The sequence below is a fragment of the Protopterus annectens genome, chromosome 5.part0 (genome assembly GCF_019279795.1).
Source record: "Protopterus annectens isolate FY-2018-M chromosome 5.part0, PAN1.0, whole genome shotgun sequence".
In the NCBI taxonomy this organism is placed as follows: Eukaryota; Metazoa; Chordata; order Ceratodontiformes; family Protopteridae; genus Protopterus; species Protopterus annectens.
The window spans coordinates 1,438,783,327-1,438,810,925 of record NC_056735.1 but is presented as its reverse complement, the minus strand read 5'-3'; the positions used below and the strand labels follow the sequence as shown (position 1 = coordinate 1,438,810,925).

At 40.8% G+C, this 27,599-nt stretch overlaps 1 protein-coding gene across 2 annotated transcripts in view; it reads right to left on the bottom strand.

The window, feature by feature from the left end:
- ITGBL1 (integrin subunit beta like 1) overlaps positions 1-27,599 on the bottom strand; it is a 2,504,690-nt gene that overhangs the window by 1,586,644 nt on the left and 890,447 nt on the right. For both annotated transcript variants that reach the window (XM_044071244.1, XR_006364791.1), the window contains exon 5: positions 24,332-24,472. In XM_044071244.1, the coding sequence (XP_043927179.1) occupies positions 24,332-24,472 (141 nt within the window). The remainder of the gene's footprint in view (positions 1-24,331; positions 24,473-27,599) is intronic.

Genomic DNA, 27,599 nt, shown 5'->3' with positions numbered 1-27,599 from the left:
GCCCCTAGAGTCCCCTGTCTGTGCCGAGGACATCAGTGTAGATGGAACTGATGACAACGGAGCAGGTTTTGGCTCCAAAGGCTCCACAAATAGCAGGTTGGCCCCCTCCGGCACCGAAGATCCGGTACGGCTTGGAGGAGGAGCAGTCAAATCCAGGATGGTGGTCTTCAGTTCCGACAGCAATTTGGCAAGGCCTGGTGCCTTTAAGAGCTACTGCACCAATCGGTCCATATCCAAATCTGAGAGGCTGACAGAAGATCTATAGGAGTGCACTGAAGGTGATGATTGGAGGAGTGGAGATACAGGTCTCTCAGAGAGTGGCTCCAAGACAGTGGGCCCACTCTGAAACGAAGAGACACTCGGCTCCGATAGCTGTGGAGCCGAAGTCCCAGAATCCTCCACTTTCTTAGACTTTTTAGATGCCTTGGAATCAGTAGATGATTTTGATGATTTAGAGGACTTGCTGGCCCCATCCTGGTCAGACAAAGCTTCTGTAAAAGGATGCTTCAGCAAACCTCAATCCACAAGCTTCCTTTTCCTCTCTACAAGAACCCCTGAAGAAAAGGAATGGCAAATGATGCTACAGGACTCCTGCAAGTGCACCACACCCAAACAATACAGACACTGAACATGCCCATCAGTGAGAGACATCTTTTGCCCGCAGTCTGGACATTTTTTGAATCCAGACTTTGGGTGCTTGTCTTTTTCCTCAGACACATTAAGCAAAATACAGACTAAACTGTCTACGACAACCTAGAAGAAAAATCTATCCAAGGGTCAAGATAACACCACTAATAAACCAACACCATTTAACAAATGGCCGAGAAAAATGGCCAACAGTATAATACAGCCTAAAAGTTAAGCTATACTTAGGCTAAACTGTAAAACAAAACACACTAACAATGGCCTGTGAAGGGAAGGCCAACTCTACTAAATGTGTAACAGTACACTAGCTACACTATGAACACCATAGTAATATAAGGAAACACACACACTGAAAAACTAGGCCTAACACGAGGCCGCTACAAATATGATAAACTATGAAGCACCAAGGGAATAGGTCTAAAGAGACAACTAGAGGAGCTATATATATAAGTAATTATCTATAAGAGATGAAGTTTTTGAAAAATAACTTGCAAATAGAGATTTTGTGTCAAAAAAGGCTCGCACTGGAACCCCTGAGATCCGTGCCGCAACAAACTAGATCTGGGGTAATTCCAGCAGTGCATCATGGGATAAGGGGCTTGGTCTCGAGCTACTGGTAAACCTTGAGCTTTGCTAATGGCCATGTCGGAGCTGATGGATCGGCTTCTAACCCATCTGTGAAGAATGAACGGCGAGATTGAACAACTTCGCATCTAGAGGTTTGCAAGTTAATATTAGTGGATGATCCATTGAGGCTGGAAAATACACAAGGTTGTCCACAGCAGCAAAGGATGGATACTGTAGCAGTTAATTACAACAACCTGAAGTGGTCACTAGAACACAGCAAAAATCAGGGAGGTTCTTTCCCTACTGCATTTCATAACTACAGAAATAGGAATCCTTGTTCTGTACTCTCTCAGAAACTGAGGGTCAGCTGAAGCAATCACATGTCCCAAAAGAAGATCAAATTTCTTCAAGCCACACACAATTAGTCAAAAACAGAAGAAAGAGAGAAGGACAGTAACTCCTGCAAGATGGACAACAGTGCTTCCACTCACACTCACTCAGGACTTATACTGGTGAATACATTTTTCTTCACTCAAGCACTGTGTTGCAGAAAGTCATAAACTGCAGGACATGTAGAGGGCTGTTGGTGGCAAATTCAGTAGCTTGACATTGCCAGATGATTCTACTGACTGTAGCTTGAGGATGTACCACTGTTGTGAGGTCCTACAGCACAAAACTACTTTCTGTGCATTTAGAGCTTATCATCTAAAGGATAAAGCTCAAGAAACATAATTTCCCCTTAAGTGAGAGGGGAAGGGTCATAGGACAGAGATGGAATGGGGGAGGGTGCTACTGATATGCATTTCCATATGGTAGATGGGCACCGGGAAACAATGCAGTGAGAAGCTGTGGTAAATATGCATTGGGAAACAATACAGAGAGAGATCTTGCAGCATAACAGTGTTTTGCATCCATTTAGAAAATTTTACTTTTAAGTGCTGAAATCAAAAAGAAACAATTATTCCCCTTAAATGGCAACAGACAGCAGGATACAGTTGTTATCAATATCTCCATTAGCTGCATGTAATCCTTGAACTGTTTCCAGTGAAATGTAGCCTATGCAGAATACTGCATTTGAATAGAAAGACACCATTCAGTTAGCAAAAAAGTATAGTGTCAGTAGCAATCCAGAGTACTACAATTTTCTCTTTTTTTAAATGCTGGCACTTATGATACAATCAAGGTAAAAAAAATAGCAATAACACTGCTGATCTCTCCTTTTGAATCAGGCACCACAGAATCTTTCAGAGTTAAACCAGTTTTGATTTCCAGAAACATCTGGAGAAAACTATGGTTTCCAAAATATTGCTCTACTCAAACCTGTCACTGTGCCTTTGACTGCAATGGCACAATGTACTGGCATCAGTCATTGCTGCATGACTTTATCAGATGGGATGGCTAAAATTCTTTCAGGTTAATTTATATTAGGTTCTCTTAGATGCCCCTTCTTGGATGGTGTTCCTCTTTGGTGTGCCTTTCAGAGGAGTACTGTGTTTCCAACAAATAGGGAGACTGACAACTGCTGATACAGTACCCAACTTGGGACCACTTACCTCACTTAGAAAGGTCCATAACTCCAAGAGAAGACTTCCTTGGAGACAAAAAGCCTCACAAGCATCAAGTAAATCTTCTCCACTAACTTCTTAGCAAAGTCTCTCAACAACAACTTTACCAATGGTACTACAGTAATTCTGACCATCAGACACCATTGCAAGAGATGGGCCATTTCTCATAGTTGCCCTGACCTGGAAAATAGTCACCTAGAACAAGTCAGTCTTGAAAGTGTTTGAAAAATGGTGTCTTCATGGGCAACCTGGCCTATCTCTATTGAGGGCTCTTTTGGCAGCTAGTACATGTCAGATTATGTGGTGTTACAGTTCCAGTCTAAATCTAGGCATCAGACAGCCAAGGTCATCATCAGAACCAGAAGTTGCTTCTACTCTGATGTCTTCAATACATATGCAATACTCCAAAGAGGAGAATGACTTAGCTCATCTTTTTTCCCAGAAACTACCAAATCCATCCATTATTCCATGTTCTGGATAATGACTATCCAATCTCTAACAACATTACTTCACCAAGGAGTATGAATGGCAATACTGGACATGATGGAGCTTACTTGAAAATCAGTATTTGAAAAATAGTACAAAATAGTTCTGTGCTTTTATCTAGACTACATTAACTACCAGTAAAAAACTGCTGCCTTTTAGTCTGCCTTCTTTACCAGTCTTTAGAAAGATATGGCAGTGGTAGTGGAGACTGTGCAGGAGAAATATTTTCTGGTGTTCCCATACCTGGATGACTGGCAAACAATGGACCCTTTGTCAGACTTTTTTGTTGGTGGCCATAATCTCCGCTTTGTTGTGGCTGCAGTCTGTAAGGATGACCACATCTTAGAAGACAACAGCTCTGCTTTGTATGCAGATGTATGCCTTCACTGAGGCAAAAGTGAATTCAATTTGATAATAAGAAAAAAAAAACAGATCCGGAGCAGCAGCCAGTTGAAGTGAAACCAAGAACTATAATATAAAAAAAAAACAGCCAGGCAGTCAGGTAAGCATTTTTATTATTAGTCACTCGTTTATAGCATAGCATCCTCTTAATTGATGTACCATTCTTGAAACTAAAGTGAGGTAGCTCCCCAAGAACTTGTTTACACTTATTATCATACATGTATAATATGACATATAGATTGAGTATCATTAAAATATGTCAGATACATCCTCAGGAAACCATTTAATAAACTACAGGTATCCTTACTATCCTCAGTAGCTATAGAAAAAAAAAGGGTTTAGTTCTAAAACTTCTCTGTAATATTGCTTCATTCTGAGCTGTATATATATCAGTACAATCATATCCTCTATTGATGAAGCCATTAGTTAAACTTTAAAATGAATCCTACATATCACTGTCCCTGGTATATAACCGTGCTAAACTAAAAAAACTGGCCTTTCCAAACATTCTGTTTCAAGTGCCTTGAGGTGCATACTGCAAGCATGCAGCATATTATTTTTTCAACAAGGTTTTCTATAGAACAGCGTATTAATACCATCAGGGGATCTAGAGACAGAAACATCTAAAAAATCAATAACATGAACTGAATTTTTGTAAGTAAAGCTAAGAAACGTGGTCATGCTCTCTAAATTGCATACAAATTCATCAAGAGCTTCCCGAGATCCAGACCAAATAAAAAAAGAGATTGTTGTAGGATTATTTTATGGTCGAACACCCAGTAATACATGTAATATATGGGATTCCCAAAGTGCATAAAACTCTTGCTAATCCACCATTGTGACTGACTGCTTCTGGTAGGAGATGGTTACACAGCCCCTATCTATTTTTGTAGAGAAGCAGCTTCATGCGATTGTGGATAAGGTGGAGACTATTTTAAGAGATACTAAATATTTTTTGAATAGATTATTTGAGTGGTCGAGGGACAGTGTAGTTGATGAATATATGTTTGTGACGATGGATGTGGTCTCTTCCAAATGAAATTGGAATTGAATACGTCAGGTTGTTTCTTACTGATCATGCTGGTTATAGTGCTAATTGCATATACTTAATATGTGCTCTTTTAGAGGTCATTCTTGTACATAATGCTTTCCTATTTGCTGACAAGTTTTTTGTTCAGTGAACAGGTGTTGCAATGGGGACCATGTGTGCAAACAGTTACACAAACATGGTGCTAGAACACTGGGAATCAAAATATGTCTTTAATGATAGAAATAAGTTTCTGGATATGATTTTACATTCCAGTCGATTTGTTGATGACATATTTTTTATTTGGTATGGATCTCGGGAAGCCCTTGATGAATCTGTATGGTGGGGTTCACATTTTCACAGGCAGTACAGTTACAGCCTTTAATAATTAATGCTTCATTAGCAGGAAGATGACATGGGGTTATAGTTCATATGGAGTCAGTCCAGGTTTAGAGGAGTTGAAGTGCCCATGACAGGGTGCACCACAGAAATCTACCTAATGAGGGCAGGCAATCAGTCAGTAATACAGCACCAAGAAAAAACAAAGGGTATGCACTGTTTCTACCTCCAGGAAGCAATACAAGACTGGAAGTGGACTACTGACCAAAATGTGCTGCTTCTTGCAGTTCACACTGTAAGAAAAACAATCATAGAAGACACTCCCAGATATAGTCAAAGGCCTCTACCAGAAGTGAAACTTCAGCAAATGATCTTCTGGGTGTTGGACTCTAAAGACTTCAATCTGTTTACTACACACAGGAACACAGTTCTTCTAGAATTTTATTTCTGTCAGAGTAGACAGGAATGAGCTGTGAATGTGTTATCTCCAATGTTGAACTGGTTGAGAGCCTAGACAGCCTTGCCCTGTATCCTTCTCCTGCTTGTAAAGCTTCAGTAAAGAAAGGACATGCTATTACTTAAAGTAACAGAAAATATTACTATATTTTCATGAAAGATTCACCTGAAGGGTCTGCTGCGTGATTATATCTTTTTTTTTTTTGGGTGGGGGAGTTCTATAATGACACCATTGGCTTATTTTTATTCCTGTTTACTGCAGTGTTATTTTAAATTAAACTTTTTTTGAAGTTAAATGTTCTAAATTAGGTAAGAAACAAAACCTGTAGTACAAACTGGATATCATCTTCCCTCCATATATATCTTTATTTGGGGCTTGACAATCTACGCATAAAAGAATCTTGTCAAGTAAACACTAGCTATACTATTCACTAATTCACTAGGCTCAGTCTATTTCTTAATCACGTTCATGATGTCCATTCTGTGAGACTCCCTTTCAGTATTAACTCAGAGAACTACAGGATCTATCCTTGGATCATACAAGATTAGTAAATGGCAGGATCAGTTTGAAAGTTCTGATTTCCTGGCAGATATCACACACCAGTAAATAATCCTAATAGTTACAAATCTAACATTTTACATGCACATCTTGAATCCTTTATAACATACCATGCTTCTAACATGTTAAATTATCCAGTACAAATACAGCCCCTATATCAAATATCTGGAGCTAAATACTGTGTTTCATATTGTTATATTCAAAAGTAAATATCTGTCTGACTCAGTGGTGCATATGTGGCCTAACTATGCTTGGTAACTTGCAAATAAATGGCTTTATTTTTCTCTCTTTCAAATTCAACTCTTCATGCATTTGAGCTGCAATCTGCACATCTAAAATGAAACACCACACACTGATTATTAATTCTGAGGTTCTTTGTCCACATTTCTAACTGATCTTCTCAGATTAAATGTTCTGTATCCCATTCCTGCAAAGTATGCAATTTATTTAACTCTCATGCCCACATTTAAATTATTTTATAGCTTTCATCCACTGTATGTATTCTGTCAAGTTTTACCTTTATTTCTCACATTATACACACTTTAGCAAACTAATTTCTTTTGCTACAGCCTACAGACAATTGGCCTAGACTAGAACATATTTAACAATGCTTATGACCTCACTTCATGCAGTGCCTTTCAGCAATATATTTTCAAGCTTTTCATATCTCTCATTATTCTCATTGCTCTCTTTCACTGTGTTACTGCTCTTTGTAATATTTCAGTTTTTACACACAACGTTATTCATGATTAATTCCTCAATAAACTTCTTCAGGACAGAGTAAATTCAGTTGTTCAACAGACAGTAAAGAAATACATAGCTCACCAAACCCAGTCTTTGGTTTGATTATTTAATACAACACTTCACATATGACCTTGTGCCTTCACTGACAGCAAATAGCAGATACATGGCAGACTTCTTCCCAGCTCACAGTAACTCAAACTTCGGTCTCACTACTTCAGTACTCTCCTACTCCACCATACAAAACTCAAAACACATATTGTAAGTACTTCTCACCTTGGAAACTACAGAAATGTAGCACACTGTGCCTTCTCTGGCTTCTTGGGCATTCTGTTTGTCATCCAGATAAATTACATTTCTGGATCAGTAGTTTCCTATTTTCAGAGTGGGATTCTTGGAGACTATAACTGCACCATCTCTCAACATAACAAAATAACCTTGTTTTGCTTCTCAGACTTCACATCTGACACCAAGTTAATCTGACACCAAGTTAACATTTGTATGTAAAATGCTGAAATAATGGAGATGGACATGAGATGACGAGCTTCTACTCCAAGTTTAACTTAATAGACTGTGTAATACAGCACAGGAAACAGGACCACATAATTCACATACTAGTACATATTTTAAATAAACAGTACCATTATATTATACTCTGTATACCTAATACAAGTATCATTTGCAGTTACATTCAGATAATCTCACATCATTATATACTATACATCTAAATTATACCCTTCAATCTATACTCTATTAATCTCTTCCTTCTGTTACATTAACTTCTCTTCTGCTATTTTTATTATGACTCTTCTATTACTGTTACCTCATCATACTAACAGCATATTCTCTTCCATCCCTCCACTGTTGGACTATTTGCTTTCATTTTTTTCTCTTCTGAGCCTCTTCCCTTTTTTCTCCTTTTAGTCTTCTCTCCCTTTAATAGCGATAGTATTTAATTTCATTTTCTCTTCTGCACATTTTTCTCTGCTCTCTGGCCCATTTCTGTCATTACTTGTACTTTCATTCATTCCATTCCTTGTCATTCACTGCATTCCTTAGTCAACTTTCCCTAGAATATCTCTGCTAACAAATGCTAGACTGTCAAATCTTCAGTTACTGTAATTATTATTTCTGTCTCAACAGTCTTTTGCTAGTTCAGCTCTACTCCAAATACTCTCCCAATCTACAGTTATTTACTATTTTGTACTTCTCTTTTTGCTTTATTTAGTATTTGATCATAATTTGCTACTGCTTATCACCCTCTACCTTTTCTTTTTTAACCTCTTTCTACGTTTTAGCCACCTCAAAGTTCCTGTCTATCCTACTCCAATCTTCTTCCTCTTTTATTTAACCACCCAGTTAATCATTTCTACACCGTCTTTCTCCTATTCCAGACACATGGAATCTCTGTACAACTACCTCATGCTACTACCCTTTTGCTCCATTTTAATTATTTCCACCATACTTTAATTATTCTTTTGTGCAGCATGTCAACTGTATTTAAAACTGCCACAAGTATGTATCCATGAGATCATTCTATTATACTGAAACAGCTGCATAATTGTACATATGTGTGATATATTCATTTTTATTTGTATGCTTATTGCTACATTTTATTTATATATTCTCCCCAAGTATTCACTGTAAACAGATTATATCCAGTTACAATATCTGAATAACCAAAACAAATAACATTGCTTATTTTATAGTCTAATCTATTGAACCTTTTCTCTTACAGACTGGGGAGTCAAAACATGAGATCAGTAGGTGGTGTACCAGACTGGGGAATCAAAACATGACATCAGATGGTGGTGTACTCCCTTAACCAATATACAAATCTATACTGCGTATGGCAGAGGGCAGTATAAACCAACCATAACGCACAGAACATTCATTTCTGAAGAAATGCGGAGGGCTCTAAGGAAGAAATTCTACCTACTATTTACTAAAGAGGGTGCTCTCAAAGATCAAATGATATGGCAAGTACTCATATATCTGTTATTCTTCTCTCTCTCACTCTCTCTCTTTCTCTCAGTAGAAGAAATTAACTTTTAAAATGGAAACTTTTTTTTGTTTTCAGGTTCTGCACACTGGTGGCCTGGGCATCTGTCCTTGTTAATAAATTGGAAGGATGATATGGTACATCAAGGTACCCTATGGCTCATTTCTGCAAGAAGATCTGGGCTGTAAGAAGCAGTGGAAGGGTGAGAAGGGAATACAAATAAACAGATTATATATGTAGCTTCATTTCACACTGGATTTCAGGTGTGAAATACTACTAGGACACTGCAGGCATCCTGAAATGGAAAAGGTGTCAGAAGGAAACCCAACATGGCTAATTCGTGTGTGCTTATAAGTGGTGTTAGCTGCAGACAGGAGCCTAATTCAAGGATGTCCCCCCCCGGTACTGAGTAAGCCAGACTACAACAGCTTACCTGAGTTAAAAAGAATGAACATGCCTCATGAGACACACACACACACACACACACACACACACACACACACACACACGCACACACACGCACACACACACACACACACACACACGCACACACACACACGCACACACACGCACACACACATACACACAGAATAGTGGAGGATTCCATTTTAGGTCACATAAGTATAAAACCTGACCAGTACCTCTTCCCTGAATGGTAGATTTCCTGTTGAGAAGTGTACCATGCACATAGTTACTATACATGGATCTGCAATGGTAGAGGCAGCACTCTATTTCCATAGTGATGTACTACTGGCAGTAAGAACTGCACACCATATGGTGGGATCTTGGATTCAGTCTCAGAACAAGGGTAATGCTTTCCTTTCCCGTTCATAGCTGGTTTTAGGTACAAGCAATCCTTGAGATTGCTACGGGCCCTATGCTCGTGGGGGGGGGGGCAAAGACAGCAAGTTATCTTACCTTATTTTCATATTTTGTAACATATTTAATAAACCAACAAAAACTAATACAATAATACGGTGTACTTAAACTAAGTGTGATGATGACTCCTAAGGATTAGCACCATGTCTTCTCCTTTAAAATTTAAGCATATCGCTGACTGCAGTAACAGTGTTTTGTCAAATAGAAGGCTTTGTAATTTCATTATTTTTTTATCACTAATATAGTGGTCTTGACTTAGACAGTCTCTCCACTAAAACTAACATCATAACTGGCTTTAGACATCAGTGATACCCTTGGCTATGGGGGGGCCTAATCATCTTTGACTGTGTGGGGGCATCACAAAAGCTACTGCTGGTTGGGGGAAAATGAGGAGAAAAAAATAATTAATTCTTCAATTAAGCACTTTAACCTAAACAGGATTGTGATATGACCCCATTTATCCTTAAAGGGTCACATCCCTCCCTGTTTAGGGCAGAGCTTAAGTTGGTGATCAGTGAATGACCATGAGCTGAGTAAAATCTAGAAATCCACACCCAACAGCGACCATTCTCAATACTTCCTTGGGATCTTATGAAGAGACAATGCTCATCATCTTCAGTGATGGTGTTCTCTTTCAGAAGTTTTATAAATACGGTAAGACACCAGATACTATAACATTCAACTGCTTTGCTCAAGATTTTTTTTTTTTTAAATATTAGTCTAATTCATTTATATAGTTAATAGAATAACATGTTTGCATCAACATGTATTTTTTTGGACAATAAGAAATATGAAACTCTGATATTTTGCATTATTAACTGTCTAATCTTGTATGATTTATCAGCAAATCAAATTTTTGACAAGGGATAGGGCAATGATATGAGGTGAAATCAGGGACAGTGACAGACATGCATTATTGCTGGTGACTGCAAAAAGTACAGTTGTGTAAAATCTTACCATAACAGTAGATGTCCTTCTCTTCACTGTTGCAGTATTCATTACACTAGGGATCCCCTGCCAAGGGCGGCTTGACATCCGGCCAGTATACCAAAGCCTTTAGGTTGCTTTAAGGTAATCCGTATGTCACACGTTTGCTCCTTGCATAGTGTAGAGCATAAAGGTAATGTCTGGCCATACCATCATCAGAACTGAGAGCCCCAGAAGAAACACCACTCCAAGGAACAGAAAGGTAATCAGTCTATTCAAAAGAGAAATGGACCAGAGGGTGGAGGGAGGGAGTGAATACTGCAACAGCGAAGAGAATGACATCTACCATTATATTTTACACAACTGTACTATGTCCTTCCATTTCACTGTTTCAGTATTCATTACAAAAGGTTGAGTGCCAAACCTTAGGAAAAAGAGAAGGAGGAGGAAGGACCAGCAGATCTTTCTAGAAAGCCATGAAGGATGGTCCTAGCAAAACCAGCTCTAGCTCTGGAAATTCCATCCAACTTGTAGTGCTTAGTAAATGTATGCACAGGACTCTGGGTAGCTGCCTCAACAATAAAGTTAGTATCCACACCCTTGAAAAAAGCACCAGAAGAAGCCATAGCAGAATGAGCCTTAACAGAATAAACAAGGCTCTTACCATGAAAGGAATAACAGAAAGAAATAGCATTAGAGACCCAAGAAGAAATTGCCTGCTTGTACACTGCTAACTGTAAGGACATAGGATGAAAGAAAAAAAAGACCTAATCATTTTTTCTAATAGTCTCAGTCTTATCCAAATAAAATCTGAGTTGTCTATGCTCATCCAACTTGTGCAGCACCGTCTCACTGGCAGATTGCGGAAAAGGGAAAAAAGTGGGCAAATGAATAGTCTGTTTAAGGGACAACTCATTCATCACATTGGGCATAAAAGAAGGATTAGTACACAAGGACAACCTGTCCTTATGAAACACCAAAAAAGGAGGACAAGCCATAAGGGCTTGAAGCTCAGACACCCATCTGGCAGAAGTAAGAACCAACAAAAGCACAGTCTTCCAAGAGCAATGTTGCAAGGAAGCTGAAGCTGCAAGCTCAAAAGGAGCCTGAGTCAAATTTTCCAAAACAAAATTAAGATACCAGGAAGGAAGAACAGGCTTCCCAGGAGGCCTAATATGAAGGAAACCTTTAAGAAATTGTTTAGCTTCAAATCTAGAAGCTAAATGAGGAGAAAAAGGCAGACAAGCAGAGATAGCTGATAAGTGGGCCTTAACAGAAGAAAAAGCCAAAGCAGCACTGAGCAATTTACACAGATAAGAGAGAACCAAAGGAACATCCACTGAAAGTGGATCCAGGTTATAAGAAAGCATAAAATTGAAAACCTTCCATTTGGATAAGCAGGATTTCCTCGTATTGGGTTTCCCGGCCTCCTGCAAGATCCTAAGCATGTCCTCAGGAAAAAAAAGGTGTCTGTGTATAATCAAACTTCTATCACCCACAGTGTCAGCTGAAGAGTGGACAAGTGGGGACAGATGAGACATCCGTTGTCTTGTGTGAGTAGGTCCACCTTGTGAGGTAAATTGTGATGATTGCCCTAGGCTAAATGCAGAAAAAGAGGGAACCAATGTTTTCTCGGCCAAAATGTAGTCACCAACAAGATTTTGGGAACATCCTGTTGCATTCAGAACATGAATTTTGGAATAAGGGGAGGGGAAGCATAAAGAAACATCCCCTTCCAAGAAAAACATTCACGTCCATACCAAAGGACCTGGGACTATGGCACAAAAGAGAGGGGAGTCAAACAGGTCTATTTGAGGAGTACCCCACTGGCGGGCAATGTCCAAAAACACATCCCTGTGAAGCATCCATTCGTGGGATTGAGTTAAGGACCTGCTCACAGTGTCTGCCACAATATTTTGACTTGAGGGAAAGTAAACTGTCTGAAGAGTCACTTGATACTGCATAACAAGTTCCCATACCAGGAGTGCCAACTGGCAAAGAAGATAACAGCTTCCCCTCCCCTATTTGTTTACGTACCACATCACTGTGGTATTTTCTGTAAACACCTTGAGAGGTCCCGTACAGAAGATAGAATGAAAAGCCTGAAGAGCCAGCAGAAGAGCTCTCATCCCTTTGACAATGATGTGCTCTTTCTGTTGAAGAGGTGATCAAACACCCTGCTCCTTTAGGGAGTCAAATGCTGCTCCCCATCCCACATCTGTAGCGTCTGTCAACAGTTCCTGAGAATGAAGAGAGGGATGAAAAAGGAGCCCTGGACTAACTGCTGACTCCACCAATGAAGTTCCTTCTTGAGACAAGGCAGAGGTGGAACTAAAAATTTGACTTCAGAAACCACTGAAACGTTCTCATGTGGAGTTTGGTCACAGGGAACATAGAAATGGTGAAGTCCATGAACACCAGAGCTCTCAGAAATTCCCTGGCTTTTATAGAGGCCAGAAGAAGAGTTTGAAAAAAGGAAATGAGAGTTAAGGCCTGGGGGAGGCACGGATGCCAGCACAGGCACAGTCTGGATCCTGCACCTGAGAAAAATATGGCCCCGAGAAGGAGTCAGAAAAGACTTTTTGAAGTTTATTGTGAACCCCAGGCTTTGCAGAATGGAAACAGCAAAATAAAGATTTTGCAACAAGATCTCTGGAGTGGATGCCTGAAACAGGAGGTTGTCCAAGTAAGGAAATACTTGGATCCCCTGACGCCTGCAAAAAGCAATCACAACAGCGACACATTTGGTGAATACCCTTGGGGCAGTAGAAAGGCCAAAGGGCAAAGCAGGGAACTGAAAATGCCACAAAGCAACACAGAAATGCAAAAACTTCCTGAAAAAGGGATGAATAGGGATATGGAGATAAGCATCCTTGAGATCCAGAGACACCCTATAAGCCTGAGGAAGCAAGAGAAGAAACAGTCTGAAGGGACAACATTCAAGAAGACGGCATCTTCAAAGAAGTGTTTAGATGAATGAGGTCTAGAACTGGTTTCTAGGTACTCTCTTTCCTGAGCACTAGAAACATCCTAGAGTAAACCTCCTCTGCCTTTGGGACACAGGCACCTCTTGAGTAGTACCTTGAGTCAAAAGATCTTGAAGCACCCCTTGTAAGAAGGACAGCCATTCTGAAGAGGCTGAGGAATTGGTAAGGATAAATGTTATTTTGAGAGGCCCATATAGAAAACCTTTTTCATTTGCTAAGGTATAGCTTCCTAGTAGAGGATTTATGAGAAGATATTAGAATCTGCTGCATTTCATTTGAAAGGTTATGGAACCTGGCTATGTTGGGAATTGGAGCAGAAGGCTATGTTGGGAATTGGAGCAACCAAGTGGTCAGCTTCAGGGACTGAAGAGACGGATGAAGTTCCCCCAACGAGTGTGTCAGAAGATCTGGAACTAGGTCCAGAATCGAAGGGTCCTCCAGTTAATGAAGTCGAAGGAAGGGGAACCAAATATGACGAGGCCAATGAGGGGCTATTAGAATGATGGTCCTTCCCAGGGCTTTTTCTTTCTGTGGTACGCTGGGTATCAAGGAACTGGTGGGAATGCACAGAGGAGACCCAGAGGTCAATCGTGTACGAGTGCGTCCCTTGGGGCTTCTCCCGGAGGAGGAATCAGGGCAAAGTAGCTTCTACATTTTGTGTTCCTGTGGTTGGCAAAAAGGTCACAGCAAGGCTGGCCCCACCTGCGGAAAATTATCTCCGCTGTTTCTTTCTTGAGGGAACCACTTGTGAGGCCACAAAATTGCTCTGCTCAGCTTGTCTGCTAGCACACTGGATTTCCCTGGGATGTGCATTACTAACCGAAAGTGTCGGGTGGATGTAGTCCATTGCCATACTCTCAGGGCCTTGTGATAAAGGGGGTAGGACCTGGTTCCTCCTTGTTTGTTCAGGTACTGGACCACTGACATGTTTCCCGTCTGAATTGCAATTGTTCCCAGAGGAAGAGAATCCTGGAAGTACTGCAATGCTAAAAGTACTGCTCTCATCTCCAGAACATTGATATGCAGATGTGTCTCCTGTTCAGTCCATATGTCTTGGGCTGTTCTTCCCTGAAAATGCCCACCTACCCTATCAGGGAAGTGTCTGTAGTCACTGTGACTGCTGGTGGGGATAGAACAAAAGGATGACTTATTGTAACATGAAGAGAGGTCAACCACCACGGAAGATCCTTTTTGCATGTGCTTGTGATCATTATAAGATGAGACATTGGGAGCTCTTGGTAAGACCATTGAGTGAATAACAGCCACTGCAGAATCCGCATGTGCATGCGACCCAACGGTATGGCTAATATTGCAGCTGCCATCATGTCTAACAATTTTAGTACTTCTGATGCTGGAACCTTGTCTTTGCATATGATACTGTGGACCTGCTGACGGAGTAGAAAAACTCTTTCAGCTGGAAGTGTCAACGTGGTGGTGGTGTCCAATTCTGCTCTAATAAAAATGGTACGTTGCGATGGTGACAAGGCAGATTTTTCTGAGTTTATTGTAATGCCCAGATGACTGCAGAAATATAGAGTGGTGTCCCTGGCTTGTATGAGCTGATGCCTGGTGGCGGCAGTGAGGAGCCAATCGTCTAGGTATGGAAACACCTGGAATCCTAAACGTCTCAGGTGATCCGTGACCACTGCCATACATTTGGTGAACACTCTGAGGACTGTAGTGAGACCAAAGGGCAGGGCTCGAAACTGGTAATGATTGGGTCCCAGCCGGAAGCGCAGATGATCCCTGGATGGTCTGGCGATTTTTATGTGGTAGTAAGCATTCTGGAGATCTATGGAGCACATCCAACTGTCTTTCCCTAAAAAGGGAAGTATCGACTGAAGCGTGACCATCCGGAACTTCTCTTTCTTGACAAATCTGTTTGGTCTGCTGAGGTCCAATATAGGTCTCCAGTCCCCTGTCATTTTTGGAACTAAAAAGAATCTTGAGTAAGTTCCGCATCCTATCTGGTCTGTTGGGATTGGTTGGATGACACTTTTTCTTACCAATGTTTGGACCTCTACTGTTGTCTGTTCCCTGTAACTGGGTGGAACGTCCAGGATTTTTGTTAATGGAGGGGGTGTGGTGAAAGGAATTAAATATCCTCTGGAAATGATACCTTGTACACAGTTGTTATTTGTTATTTTGAGCCAGGCATCTGGATACAAAGATAAGCGAACCTCAACTGCCTCCAGAGTAGGACAGTCGGGTCTCCTTTCAGGAGTGCTGGTAGGGCTTCCCAAAGAACTGATCTCTGTCGCCCTGGTTTTGCGGACCCCCTCTGCTGCAAAGGCGGCGTCTTCCATTATTGCCCCCTCCTCTGTCCCTGGAGGGGGGGGGGTTCAAGATGTCTGTCCTGAAAGGCTCCTTGGGCTTTTCGGAACCACATCTTTCCTCCCCTTTGACTTTTGGGGTAGGGTCTGGTAGGAGTGGAAAAACAGACTCCAACAGCAGACAGAGTCTTTCCTTCCTGTTCACATCTTGTCAAACTTTCCTTAACTTTGGGCCCAAAAAGGGACAAGCCATTAAAAGGGGTGTTGACAAAGGATGACTTAAAGGGCTCCACGAAGGAACACAAGTGCATCCAGAAGTGTCTCCAAAGAGCAATTCCTGTACCCACTGCTCTACTCACTCCATCAGTTGCATATGAAATGAGGCACATGGACGAGTTTACTAAGGAACTGAGGGTAGCAAGCTGGGAGGCAACTTTATCTGAAGCTCCTGCAGCTACTGTACCCTGAAGAGCATCTCCAAGCTCTTTTAGATCTCTTTGCAGTCTTGTAAAATTGATGAGATAGTTGAGCAAACGCAGTGCAAAGTCACTGAACTGTATGTGCACTTCCCATGTCTATCCATGATGCTAGAGTCTCCGTTAGGAGGATGGATAGAGGAAGAAGTTTCCCAAATCTCCTTTTTGGTAGCTGCCACCACCACCATGGCATCAACTGGCATTCCCCTTGGTAAGAAAGGACTTTTCCTGGGGGGGCAGAAATAAATTTATTAGGAATCCTGGGGACAGGCTCCATGGTGTCCAGAGACTCCCACGCCCTTCATGAGACCAGCTCCATAAGCTTATCGAAGGGCGAAGACACCCAAGAGGTGGAGGGTTGAGACCCAAAAGCCTTCAGATTAACCGACTCATCTTCAGTATGGTTGGTGGACTGCCAGTCACCCCTTTGCCTAAGGATTTTTAATATCTCAGCAAATGAGATATCCTCAGAGGGGGACAGTGGGAACCCTTCTGATTCATCCAAGTTGGTATTGGATGTGAGAGACTCCTGTGGGGAGTCTAAATGCTTCCTCGTATAGATTCTCTTCCTGGGAATCTCATCAGTGGGAACTTCTGGTGAGGACTCAGAAGAGCAGGGACCACCCAATGGGGCTTCCTGAGGCTCTGGGTGTCTACACTTAGAAAGGATCTGTGAAGCAGAAGCAGACACTTAGAAAGGATCTGTGAAACAGAAGTGGACACAGGCGCTTTTGGAGAGGAGTTAGCCAGACCTGAAGTCGAAGATGTCTTAGGAGACATAACTCTCCTCATGGCTTTGAATGCACCTCTGCTCCGATGAGAAGGGAACGACAGATCCAAGGAAACTGTCGATACCCCCGGCACTGGGACAGTGGGCTCTGAACCAGAGGTAGGAGACGTGTTCATCCAAGCCGAAGTTCCAAGAGGCAGAGACGGAACTGACAAGTCAGTCCGACTATCCTCCCTGGAGCCGACCGGAGAGTGTTGGCTCCTAGACTCCTCGATCGGCATCGAGGACATCAGAGTAAATGGAACCGAAGACATTGGAGCAGGCGTCGGCTCCGAAAGCTCAACGATCATCAAGTCCGACTCCTCCGGCTCCGAAGGACCGGTATGGCTCGGAGGAAGAAAGGTAGTAGATAGTAAAAGAGTCTTCGGTTCCGAAACCATTTGGGTTGGATCCAATAAAAATTTAGCAAACGCCGGTGCCTGTAACAACTTCTGCACCAGACGATCCACATCCAAATTGGAAAGGCTTATCGAAGACCGAGATGAGTGGATAGAAGGAGGTACAGATTGCAGGAGTGGAGATTTAGGCACTTCCGATACCGGTTCCAGGACCGGGGACCGGCTCAGAAAGGACAAGATGCTCGGCTCCGAGGGCTGTGGAGCAGATGTCGACATTTTTTTTAATTTTTTTTACATCCGAAGAAGTAGAAGCCTTGGAAGACTTTGAAGATTTGCTAGACCTGTCCTGGTCACTCAAAGCTTCCTGAAAAGAAGGTTTGACTAGACTCCTGTTTCTCTTTCTCTCCTGAAGGACTCTAGAAGAGAAGGAATGACAAATTGAGCAACTTTTCTGAAGGTGTAAAACTCCCAAACAATAAACACAGTTAACATGGCTATCTGCTACAGACATTTCTGTCCACATTTTGGACATTTTTTTAAACCTGACTTGGGATGTTTATCCCTATCCTGGTCAGCCATAATGAACAGCACAGTATCAGTGAAACTACAACAATATAATAAAGACATACCCAAAACTATTTAAATAAGCCCTGATAAAAAAAACTACGGGCTAAATATCCTGTGAGAAAGTGTCACTTTAAACACTCACACACACTTTGACTATATCTAAGCACTTCTAAATATCAAAAGTTATCAAAGGTTATCAAAGGCACACAATAACTATATAACTACAGTAACTACACTAACTATAAAGGCCTTTAGAAAAAAATGAAGGCCAAAAGCTATATTTAAATATGAAAAAGGCACACCAAGGAATACACACTAAAGAGATATAATGCTAAAGAGGCTAAAGCTAAAGCGAAGAAATGGAATTAACAAGTTATAAGAAAAAAATTTTATAATAAAGTTTTACTGGCCTGAGCTATTGCTGAGGAACATCCGATCTATTGTAACGGCAAACTAGATCTGAGGTAACTCTAGGTGCATCATGGGATAGGGACTTGGCCTCGAGCTGTCTGAAGACCTCGTGCTTTGTAGTAGGCCGACTCGGAGCCGAGGATCGGCTCCGAACCCATCTGTAAGAATGAACGGCGAGATAGAACAACTTCACATCACATGTTTACGTTCTTGTAAAGCCTTATCCTAAAGAGACTTAAACAAATCAGCAGCAATTTCACCAAACAAGTGTTCATTATCTAGGGGGCATCCATAAATTTAACCATAATATCATCAGGCAAAGGTTGAAGCCAAAGCCATGAATACCTTCTCATCACTGACCCATAAGAAGCAGCCCTAGAAGAAGCATCTGATGCATCATAACTACACTTGATGGAATGATGAGCCAACTGGGAAGGAAGTCCCTAAAAGGAAAAGAGCAGAAGTTTTACCTTCAGATACTGGAAGATCAGAAATCACCTGACAGGCCTGGGAAAGCAGAATCAACAAGTTCCTGGACATATGGGTCTGATGATTAACAGCCCTAAAAGCCAAGGCAGCAGTGGTATAGACCTTCTTACCCAGCCTTTCCATGGTTCTGCTATCTTTATCAGCAGGTAGTAACTTATGAGAAGGAAGCAATTTACACCATCGAGGGGTCAGCTGAAGGACACTTCTACAAGAATTTACAGTCCTCAAGTACCCTATAGAACCTATTAGTTTTCTTGGGGGCAGGGGGCTGAGAAACCGCAGCCTTAGAGGCATTACAAAAGGCATCCAACAAAGCTGCCAAAACAAGAGGCACAGCAGAAGGTCTTGGACAATCCATCTGCAGTAGCTTATAATACCTTTTTTGTATCCCAGAAACTTGAGCACAATCCCAGTTTAAAGAACTCCATCATCCCAGAAATAGTGTGTCTAAAAGAAATCTCTTAAAAGGGAGCACCAGGACTGGTAGATTCCTCTTCCTCTGATCCATAATCCAAAGGAGAGGGAATTTGGGAGGAATAAGCAAGGGATTCCTCATCTGAATCTGCCTCCTTCTCAGAGTAATCTTGTTCTCTGGGTCTCCTAAGGGGGGGGGGGTAGAGAACCAAGGGGTGGGGCTGGAACAGAAACTCCCTGAGAAGGTTTTAAAGCTATCAAAGCACTAAAGAAACCCTGAGTGAAGGACTGCCATTCACTCTGTGGATCTTTAGGAGCTGAGAAAATATGTTTAGTTTTCTTTTTCTTTAAGGGGATGTCTGCCTTAAAATTTTGGAAGGCTCCAACCCCCAGACGGCATTCAATAATTGTAGTAGGGACTTCTTCTCTGACTAAAATTTGGGGAACACCCCTAGGCTCCTCAGAGATAATTAGCTGCGGTTCCCCCCAAAGTCAGAAGTAGACATCTGCAATGTCTCCTTGGACATGCCTAAGGTCAGATGCCCACTAACTTCCAACCCAGTCGAGGCAGAAGAATCCAACGATAAAGTCAAGCAAACCTCCAAGCTATCACTTGCCTCAGGAGGGACGTCTGGCAGAGGGCTGTACAGAAAAAGTTCCAGCATAGGTTTCTTGGCATTCTTCCCAGATGGCTGTCACTCAGAGTGGGAAGTTCCCTCCATCATGCCTTTAGCAAGAAGCTCAAGATGTTGATTCTCAAGATAAAGCACCAAAGAAAAAAGTCTACTACAAAGGGTCTTGGGAACAACTGCCTGACAGATAGAACAGGAGGTATAGTCATGCGAAGCGCCAAGGTAAAACAGACACTGTTTCCGACAGTCTTTATGGGGATGTCTCTCACACTGGATGACATGAAACCCCACAAGCAACAATATAGCAAAAGAAAGATAAAACAACAAAACCCCAATGGACCCTTATCTGTAACGGCTTGGTGAACCAGCAACGGAATGGGCAGTCAGACTGACGATCAAAAGATGGTGGCAAATACGTTTTGAGGATGGTATGGCCGGACATCACCTTTATGCCCTATGCTATGCAAGGAGCATATGTGTGATATACCACATACCTTAAAGTAACCTAAACACTTTGGTATACTGGCCAGACATCGGGCCACCCTTGGCAGAAGATCCTTAGTGTAATGAATACTACTGCAACAGTAAAATGGAAGGACATCAACAGTCACTGATCAGGTATTGCAGTAACAATGTTGCACAATGTAGTGTTATTCTTTAAAAGCAATGTAAAACTAGTATTGTTAAGGCTTATGCTCGTCTGTGTGTGTGTGTGTGGGGGGGGGGGGTTGCAGTGGGAGAGTTGCAAAGCTGGCTATAATTTCTTTCACTTCCTATCCATAATTTAGTTGGTACTGCCATTATGCTTGTGTGTGAAGGGGACATGGTTGCAGTGTATTCAAGAATAACAAAGTCGGCCAGAATTTCTTTCAATTACCACAAACATAGACCCTTGCAGATGACTCATGGCTATGTTTGGTGGTTTGGCAAGAACAGGATGTGTGTGAATACAACTGCTCACTGCTGCAGAGGCACAGTGAGTACCATTGCCATTTCACAGTTCTTTGCTCTGGTTGACTTCTTGACTGTGTCTTTTTCTGTGTGGTGTCTGCATGCCCTCCCTGCCTGTGTTTGTCTATGTGGTCTGGGTTTTTCCATCAACTCAAAAGAAGCACAGCAGGTACACTGGCAGTCCTTCGGTTCCATGAATGTAAATGTGCAGTGTGTGTGTACTTAAAATATAACTGATTTTTGTTTGTGCACACACAGTAATGCCGGGCACATATATAACTCTTCTAGCTAGTAGTATAAAATGCTGCTAACAAGTAAATGCCATTAAAAAATAAGGCATAAAATACATCACTGAACCTTCAGACTCTTAGAACTTCTAGGTGTCTAGAGGCTATCACATCCCAGACTGTACATATGGACTTTGACATGAACTCAGTGGTGCCCTCTACCTTCAAATGCACCCATTCTAAAACCAGCCCTGCTCAGAGGTGTGTAGAGAAGGTTGCTGCAACTTGTGAGGGTGTCTGTGGATGGTTTGATCATTACTTCTTTATTGTCTTCACAATCAAAGCTCAGAGGTGTGAACAGGATGTCATTACAGCTTGCCTTGGGGCTGGGGACAAAGTGTTCATTGTTTCTTTTACTTTTCTCACAGACCTCAGAGGCATGCAAGGATGTTCAGTGCACCTTCTAGTAGCAACAAGTTGGACTATATTAGTGTGATTGTTATTTTTTTTTACTTTTCTCACAATCGCATTTATTTTTTTTCCACTTTTCTCACAATCACACATCTAGTGTACATACAAGTGGTTCCCTATTGGGGTAGTGCTGAGGAGTGAGGTGGCATACTATGCATATGTATGACAGAAGGCACTTGAAATACATGGCTGAGATCATTTGAGCTTCTGCTTTCATCCCAGTCCAACACAAGAGGAATGAACACACAGTGACTCTTTTTTTGGGGTGGGATAAGTGGGTAGGCAGGCAGTATCCCAAGATAGAATGTATGTATCCTCTCAAACATGTGACTTCTATAGTTTATTGTGAACTACTATTTTATCAGCTTTGAACATCAAGCCTTGTACAAAACGTATGTCTTCCTTGAAAAAAAAAAAAAAAAAAACAATAAGACTGGAACTCTTTGCTTATTCATGACTTTTGTTCTGTTAACCACTGAATCAAAAGGTTGGAAAAATGTTCTAAATTTACCTCAGAGTATTTATAATCCTGTGTGTTTTCAGGGCCTGGGGGCCACCAGACCCCTGGCTTATTGAGTTATGTCCTACATAGTTATTAGTATGCTGTCTTGACCAGGTAATTTGTGTTGAAAGAATTCAAGGAAATGTAAAGCTGAACTGCAACAATGGATTCCTTTCGTTAATCATAATTTTTGTCCAAGCCATCACTGGATGAAAAGGTTGTAAAAAGCACTTTGTGATTTACTTTACAGTATACAAAAATCCATAGTTTCTTGAAAAGCTGGACTAAGACAAAAATGTGACAAAAGGAAGGAAAAAAGTAATGTGTATAAAGGAGTACTGGAGGATGTGGTGGTGGGAGTGAAACAATAGGCAGTAGGGGGATGCCATGGAGCCCTTTGCTGGAGAGCACCATTTTATATAAGGGCAGCACTGCAAATGCAAAGAAATGCCAGTTATTGTGAATGATCCACTTTGAAATGAGCCAACACAGTGTGGTACACAGAACGGTCATAATGTAAGAGCATTATTACTACAGTCTCTGCGTACTACTTGTAAAACTCTGCAGCATGAAATCAAAAGTTGCTTAAATGAGGAGGCAGTGACAGGGTTTTACTTAGGCTGGAAGTGTCCAAGGGCCCCCAAATCTGTCACTTGCTGGGGGCCCCAAAAATGCTAACACTGGCCCTGTTCTTGTTCAGTTATTAATACAAAACTAGGTTAAGGTTTTGTTTTGCATTTGGATACTTGTATGCTAAAAAATATATTTCATTATGGTGGTCTCCTAAATGAAAGTAGATCAACAGTCCAAAGACTCCATACCGGTCCTGTGGCAGCAACAAAGGCATGGAATGCAGGGTGTCCTGGGTTCAATCCCCAGAAAAGGCTCATTATTTTTCCTTTCTGTTTGGATAGTGATGTACCACTAAAACAAGTCATTGCCGCAAATGCAGCAAAACATAATAAATAGTACAATTGCTAACATAAATGTTGATACAATGTGTATAAAATGGTGTGACTATCTAATCATGCAAATGGGATACAACAAGTTTTTACTTCAGGAAATCATCTCCTCTTAAACATCTTGACGGCTGGATTTGGAAATAATAAGGAATCTTGATCAGTGTTTTTAGACGTTTGCTAACAGCAATACATCTTCATCAAATTTTATATAAGTTGGGACATAGAATGCATTTAGTAATATACTCAATACCCTTTTTTGAATGTTTTACCTTCCTGTTTATATGTTCTTTGTCAAGACCTCTATATGTGTAGAGATATTAACAGTGCTATACTGCAAATTTCTTTTAAAGTTGCTGGTTTCACATAAAGTGCTACACATAGCACAAAATCAATGTAAAAAACAAAACATTTGTACAGTTAGTGTTTTATGTCTAGTAGGTAACGGTGAGAATCAAACCATGGACATTTCACTACTAAAACATAGAGTGTATGTCACATTCCAAACATCTGAACCACTGTACAGGTATTTTTTTTATTTTGTTGTGGCATACATATAAACTATTACAGAACACTCTGTTTATCATCGAGCTTCTATTAAGCATGCAGCAGTAAATACAGAAGATATGCAAATTTTTAAAGTCCAGACGTTCTGCAAGACTGCATTAGCTCTATTTTTAACTCAAGCTATCAATTTGCTCATAATTAAGATGAGAGAGTTTTCTAAATGCTCCAGGGTTAATTAGCTCCTTATATTATATCAAGCATCAGCAGTGGAGATGCTTTTATTGGTGGAATCTACAAGATTTGCACTTTTGATACTCAGTAATAATTCTGGACTGCAGCCAATAGAACAGCATTCTTATAACGATCCACTGGGGAACCCAAGCAGAACAGCTGCTTAAATCAAGTCCTTAGCACTCAAATGAGAGGGGCACTCAGTCAGACAGGCATGCACGCACGCCCACACAGACATACAAACACACACACACTTTTATGAGGGTGTAAAATAAACTGTACTGTATGTGCATAAATGGCAAAATTTCTATTCCATAAGTTTTTATACAATTTTAAAGCAGTAGGAAAAGATATAAATGTACTAACAGCTGCCTTTGTCAGACAAATTACTGTACAAGTTCCAATGGGAGCAGAAAAATGAACTGGCAATAATACAAAAGTACTCCAAGTGAATATAACTTTATTCTGCTGAAGAAAATTCCACTTAATTTTTTTTCTGTTAAATACCAACCTCGATTACTGCAGACTTTGCCATCTGGAGATGTGCATCTTCTTTTGCTCTCCCATGGGCTGATGTCACACTGGAATTCACATTTATCTCCATGCCAACCAGCCGCACAGTAACAGTTTCCACAGTAACACTTTCCATGGCCTTAAACCAAAACAAATTTTGTGTAGAAAGAAAAAGATGAGTTAACCGTTTTGAAACACATAAAGGGCAAATATTAACTATATTTTCATGCATGCCAGCTCTTTCTAAGAATCCCTAGATGCACAGAATCAGTGCATGTCACATTAACAAGTTTTTCTTAAAAAAAAAAAAAAAAAAAGATTAGTTGAGAAGATGCTAATGGCTATAGCTTCTGCTTTACCTATTACACCATAAAACGTATAGGGTCAAAACATGAAGATCTCAATAGACAATAACTCGACCTTGAATTCACCAGTCAATTAAGGACATCTCAAGGCCATTGACCTTTGTGATGAGGTGAACAGAAGGACCGAATAATAAGTAAAGATGACATGCAAGCTGTTTTTTTTTCCCATCGATTGACTAACTGAGCAGTCTAGTTTCAGTATGAAGCACCTTGTGGGGTAGCCCACGACTATCATTCAGCTAGTTTTATTACAGTGCAAATAAAACAAGGATTAACAAATGGAGGAGGATATCACAAAATAAATAAAATAAAACTGCATGCTGGCAATATCACTAAAGCTTTATTAATAAATGTCAGTTGAATTAAATATGTTAGCGGCTGTGAATGGCCAGTTTTCATTGTTTATTTTTCATTTTCTAAAAGCCAGATATAAAATTAAGTTCAATCTTCATTTTGGTTTACATTTTTTTTTTATTTTCTAAAGCCAGATCTGACATTCAATCTTTATTTCTTTAAACACACTTTCATATTCTGGCACATTTTTTATGAAGTAAGCAACATATACCATATTAGAAGCACATAAATACAGTTAGAAATATTAATAATCATAGCATTGACTGTACTGCTGAATGTGAATCCAGCCTTCTGATAAAATGCAACTTGAAAACTTCTGGTGTGGATAACAGCAGAGAACAGCAGCTACTAATGCCTGAGGATTCACATTAGACAGAACACCAGGTCATATATAATATGCCATGTACTTGTGCTGCTCTGAAATAGAACAAACAGTACAAACAAAAACCTTCTCAGTGTTATTAAATGATTTTCACAAATCATTTTCAGCATCAGTACAAGTATCACTTCTGGTGGCCTTTTCTGAAAGATTTAAAAAAAGGCCCTAAGGGAAATATTTTTTCAGTGCTGTGAGCATCATACAATCTACTTGACTTGTCTATGAAATAAGTATTTCAATAAGTAACAGATGTTAAGTAGTATTTAACTAATTCTACATCACAGATTCATATGGTGTTGTTAACAAGATGATATAGGTTAAAGCTGGAATTAGAATGATGGCAGGTAGATGACACAGAAAGATTCACATAAAAAATGAATGCGATATCAAGAGTATGCTGACATATTACTACACAATATAAACTATTGGGGATTCAATAATGCCTACATGGTAATTTTTCACATCACCCCACGATACGCACACATTCATGGAAAGTTTTAGATTCAGTAAGCAGCATTTAGAGGCATGCACCCCACGCAAACAAGGTAAACTACTAAGGGAATAATCTTAAACATGTGTGCTGGTAACCCTGGCAGTTAAAACAACTCCCATATCTGGCATACTTCCCAACTGTACCTATCACCCCATGAAATGTATAGGGTCAAAACATGTAGAACTCAACAGACATTGTGCAAACACAGAGCTCGGAGGTGCGCACTGCCAAGCACAGTATTTGTGCAATGGTAAGCGGAGCACAACAGTTTCAAACAATGTGTGCAATCTCAGTAAATGTGATGACTTGAACTGGTGGGAATGCATCAGTCACCATTATTCTAGATCCACAGCAGGCATTTGTGGGGAAGGTGTCAGGTTTAGGGTACAGAGATGGGGTGTCCAGGAGTCAGAGCATCCAAGTGCTCCGGATTATGCGGAACGCACCGCATTTAATAAAGAGCGAAGCCACTGTTCCGTTGTTCCACACTGAACAGCTGTGGCTCCGCTACAAGGCTTTTGATTGGATTGTGTACCGCAATTACTGCCAATTGGCACTGCGGTATACAAACCAATGCATAGCTCTGCTGCTATCCACGTTGGCTGTGCTCTGCAGTTTTTGATTGGCTCGTAGACCGCATTTACGGCCAATCGCGAACTCGGTCTACGAGTCAATCAAGTAGAGAATATGCGGAGAACGGGAGCCAATGAGAGCTCCCAAATGGAGACCAATCGTGTTCCTGCAAGCCTTTTCGCGCCAAATTAATGGCTTGAAAAAGGCTTCCAGGAATCGGGAGGGAATTTTACTTTTTTGTGTTCCATCTTGATCGTTGGAGAACTTGGAGTCAATACTAGGCCGGAAGAAGGAAGGAGATTGCAGAGAATCCAGATCGAAGACATCATTTCATCAGGGGAGAAGAAGACGGGAGTCGGAGCCTGCCCAGTGCCTGCCAGGAGAGGTGACTGACTTGGTCGGCGAGAGAAGTCTGTTTGCGGCTGTCTGGTGGTCACATAACACAGGTTAGTCAAGCAAGCAGCATATAATACAACCGTGAGGTGAGCTCAGCTGAGCTGTATTCAAACTAGTAAGTGATGTGATAGTTTTTGGAATGTACAGTGTTCTTCTGAGTTTTACAGAAAGGTAATAAGAATCTGCAATGTGTGAAGTGTCAGAGGACAAACTAGCCAAAGTAAATAGGGGACATTAAACAGAAATCAACAGTGACACAAATGCTACTATAATAGAAACTCCAAGATGTTTAGAATTTCAGATGGAGCTAGAGCAGACAATGCCTTATAGCAACTGCTTCCTCTGAGTAAATTATAATAATAGAGTATAATGGCAGTTCTTGCAGTTGTACTGAACAGTTCAAGTTTTCAAACCTTTTGATTTTTCTAGCAAGGAATCATTGCTTCTTTTCAAGCTATTCAAGGTGGCTTGTTTGAAGGCTACAAAAAGCAGCACTGTTTTCAATAATGGGTTGTATCAGTTAAAAGAAAAGCTACATATCTGTCATTAATATCTTCAGAAGCTATGGAAGTCACTTTTGCTGTGTAAGAGGCATCCTGCTGTACAGTAGTACTTCTAAGAATAATCTTTCTTGAACGAGTGTAGAATTACACAAAACTCTTTATCCATACGATTGGTGCACACATTCTCAATTCCAGCTAAAAAA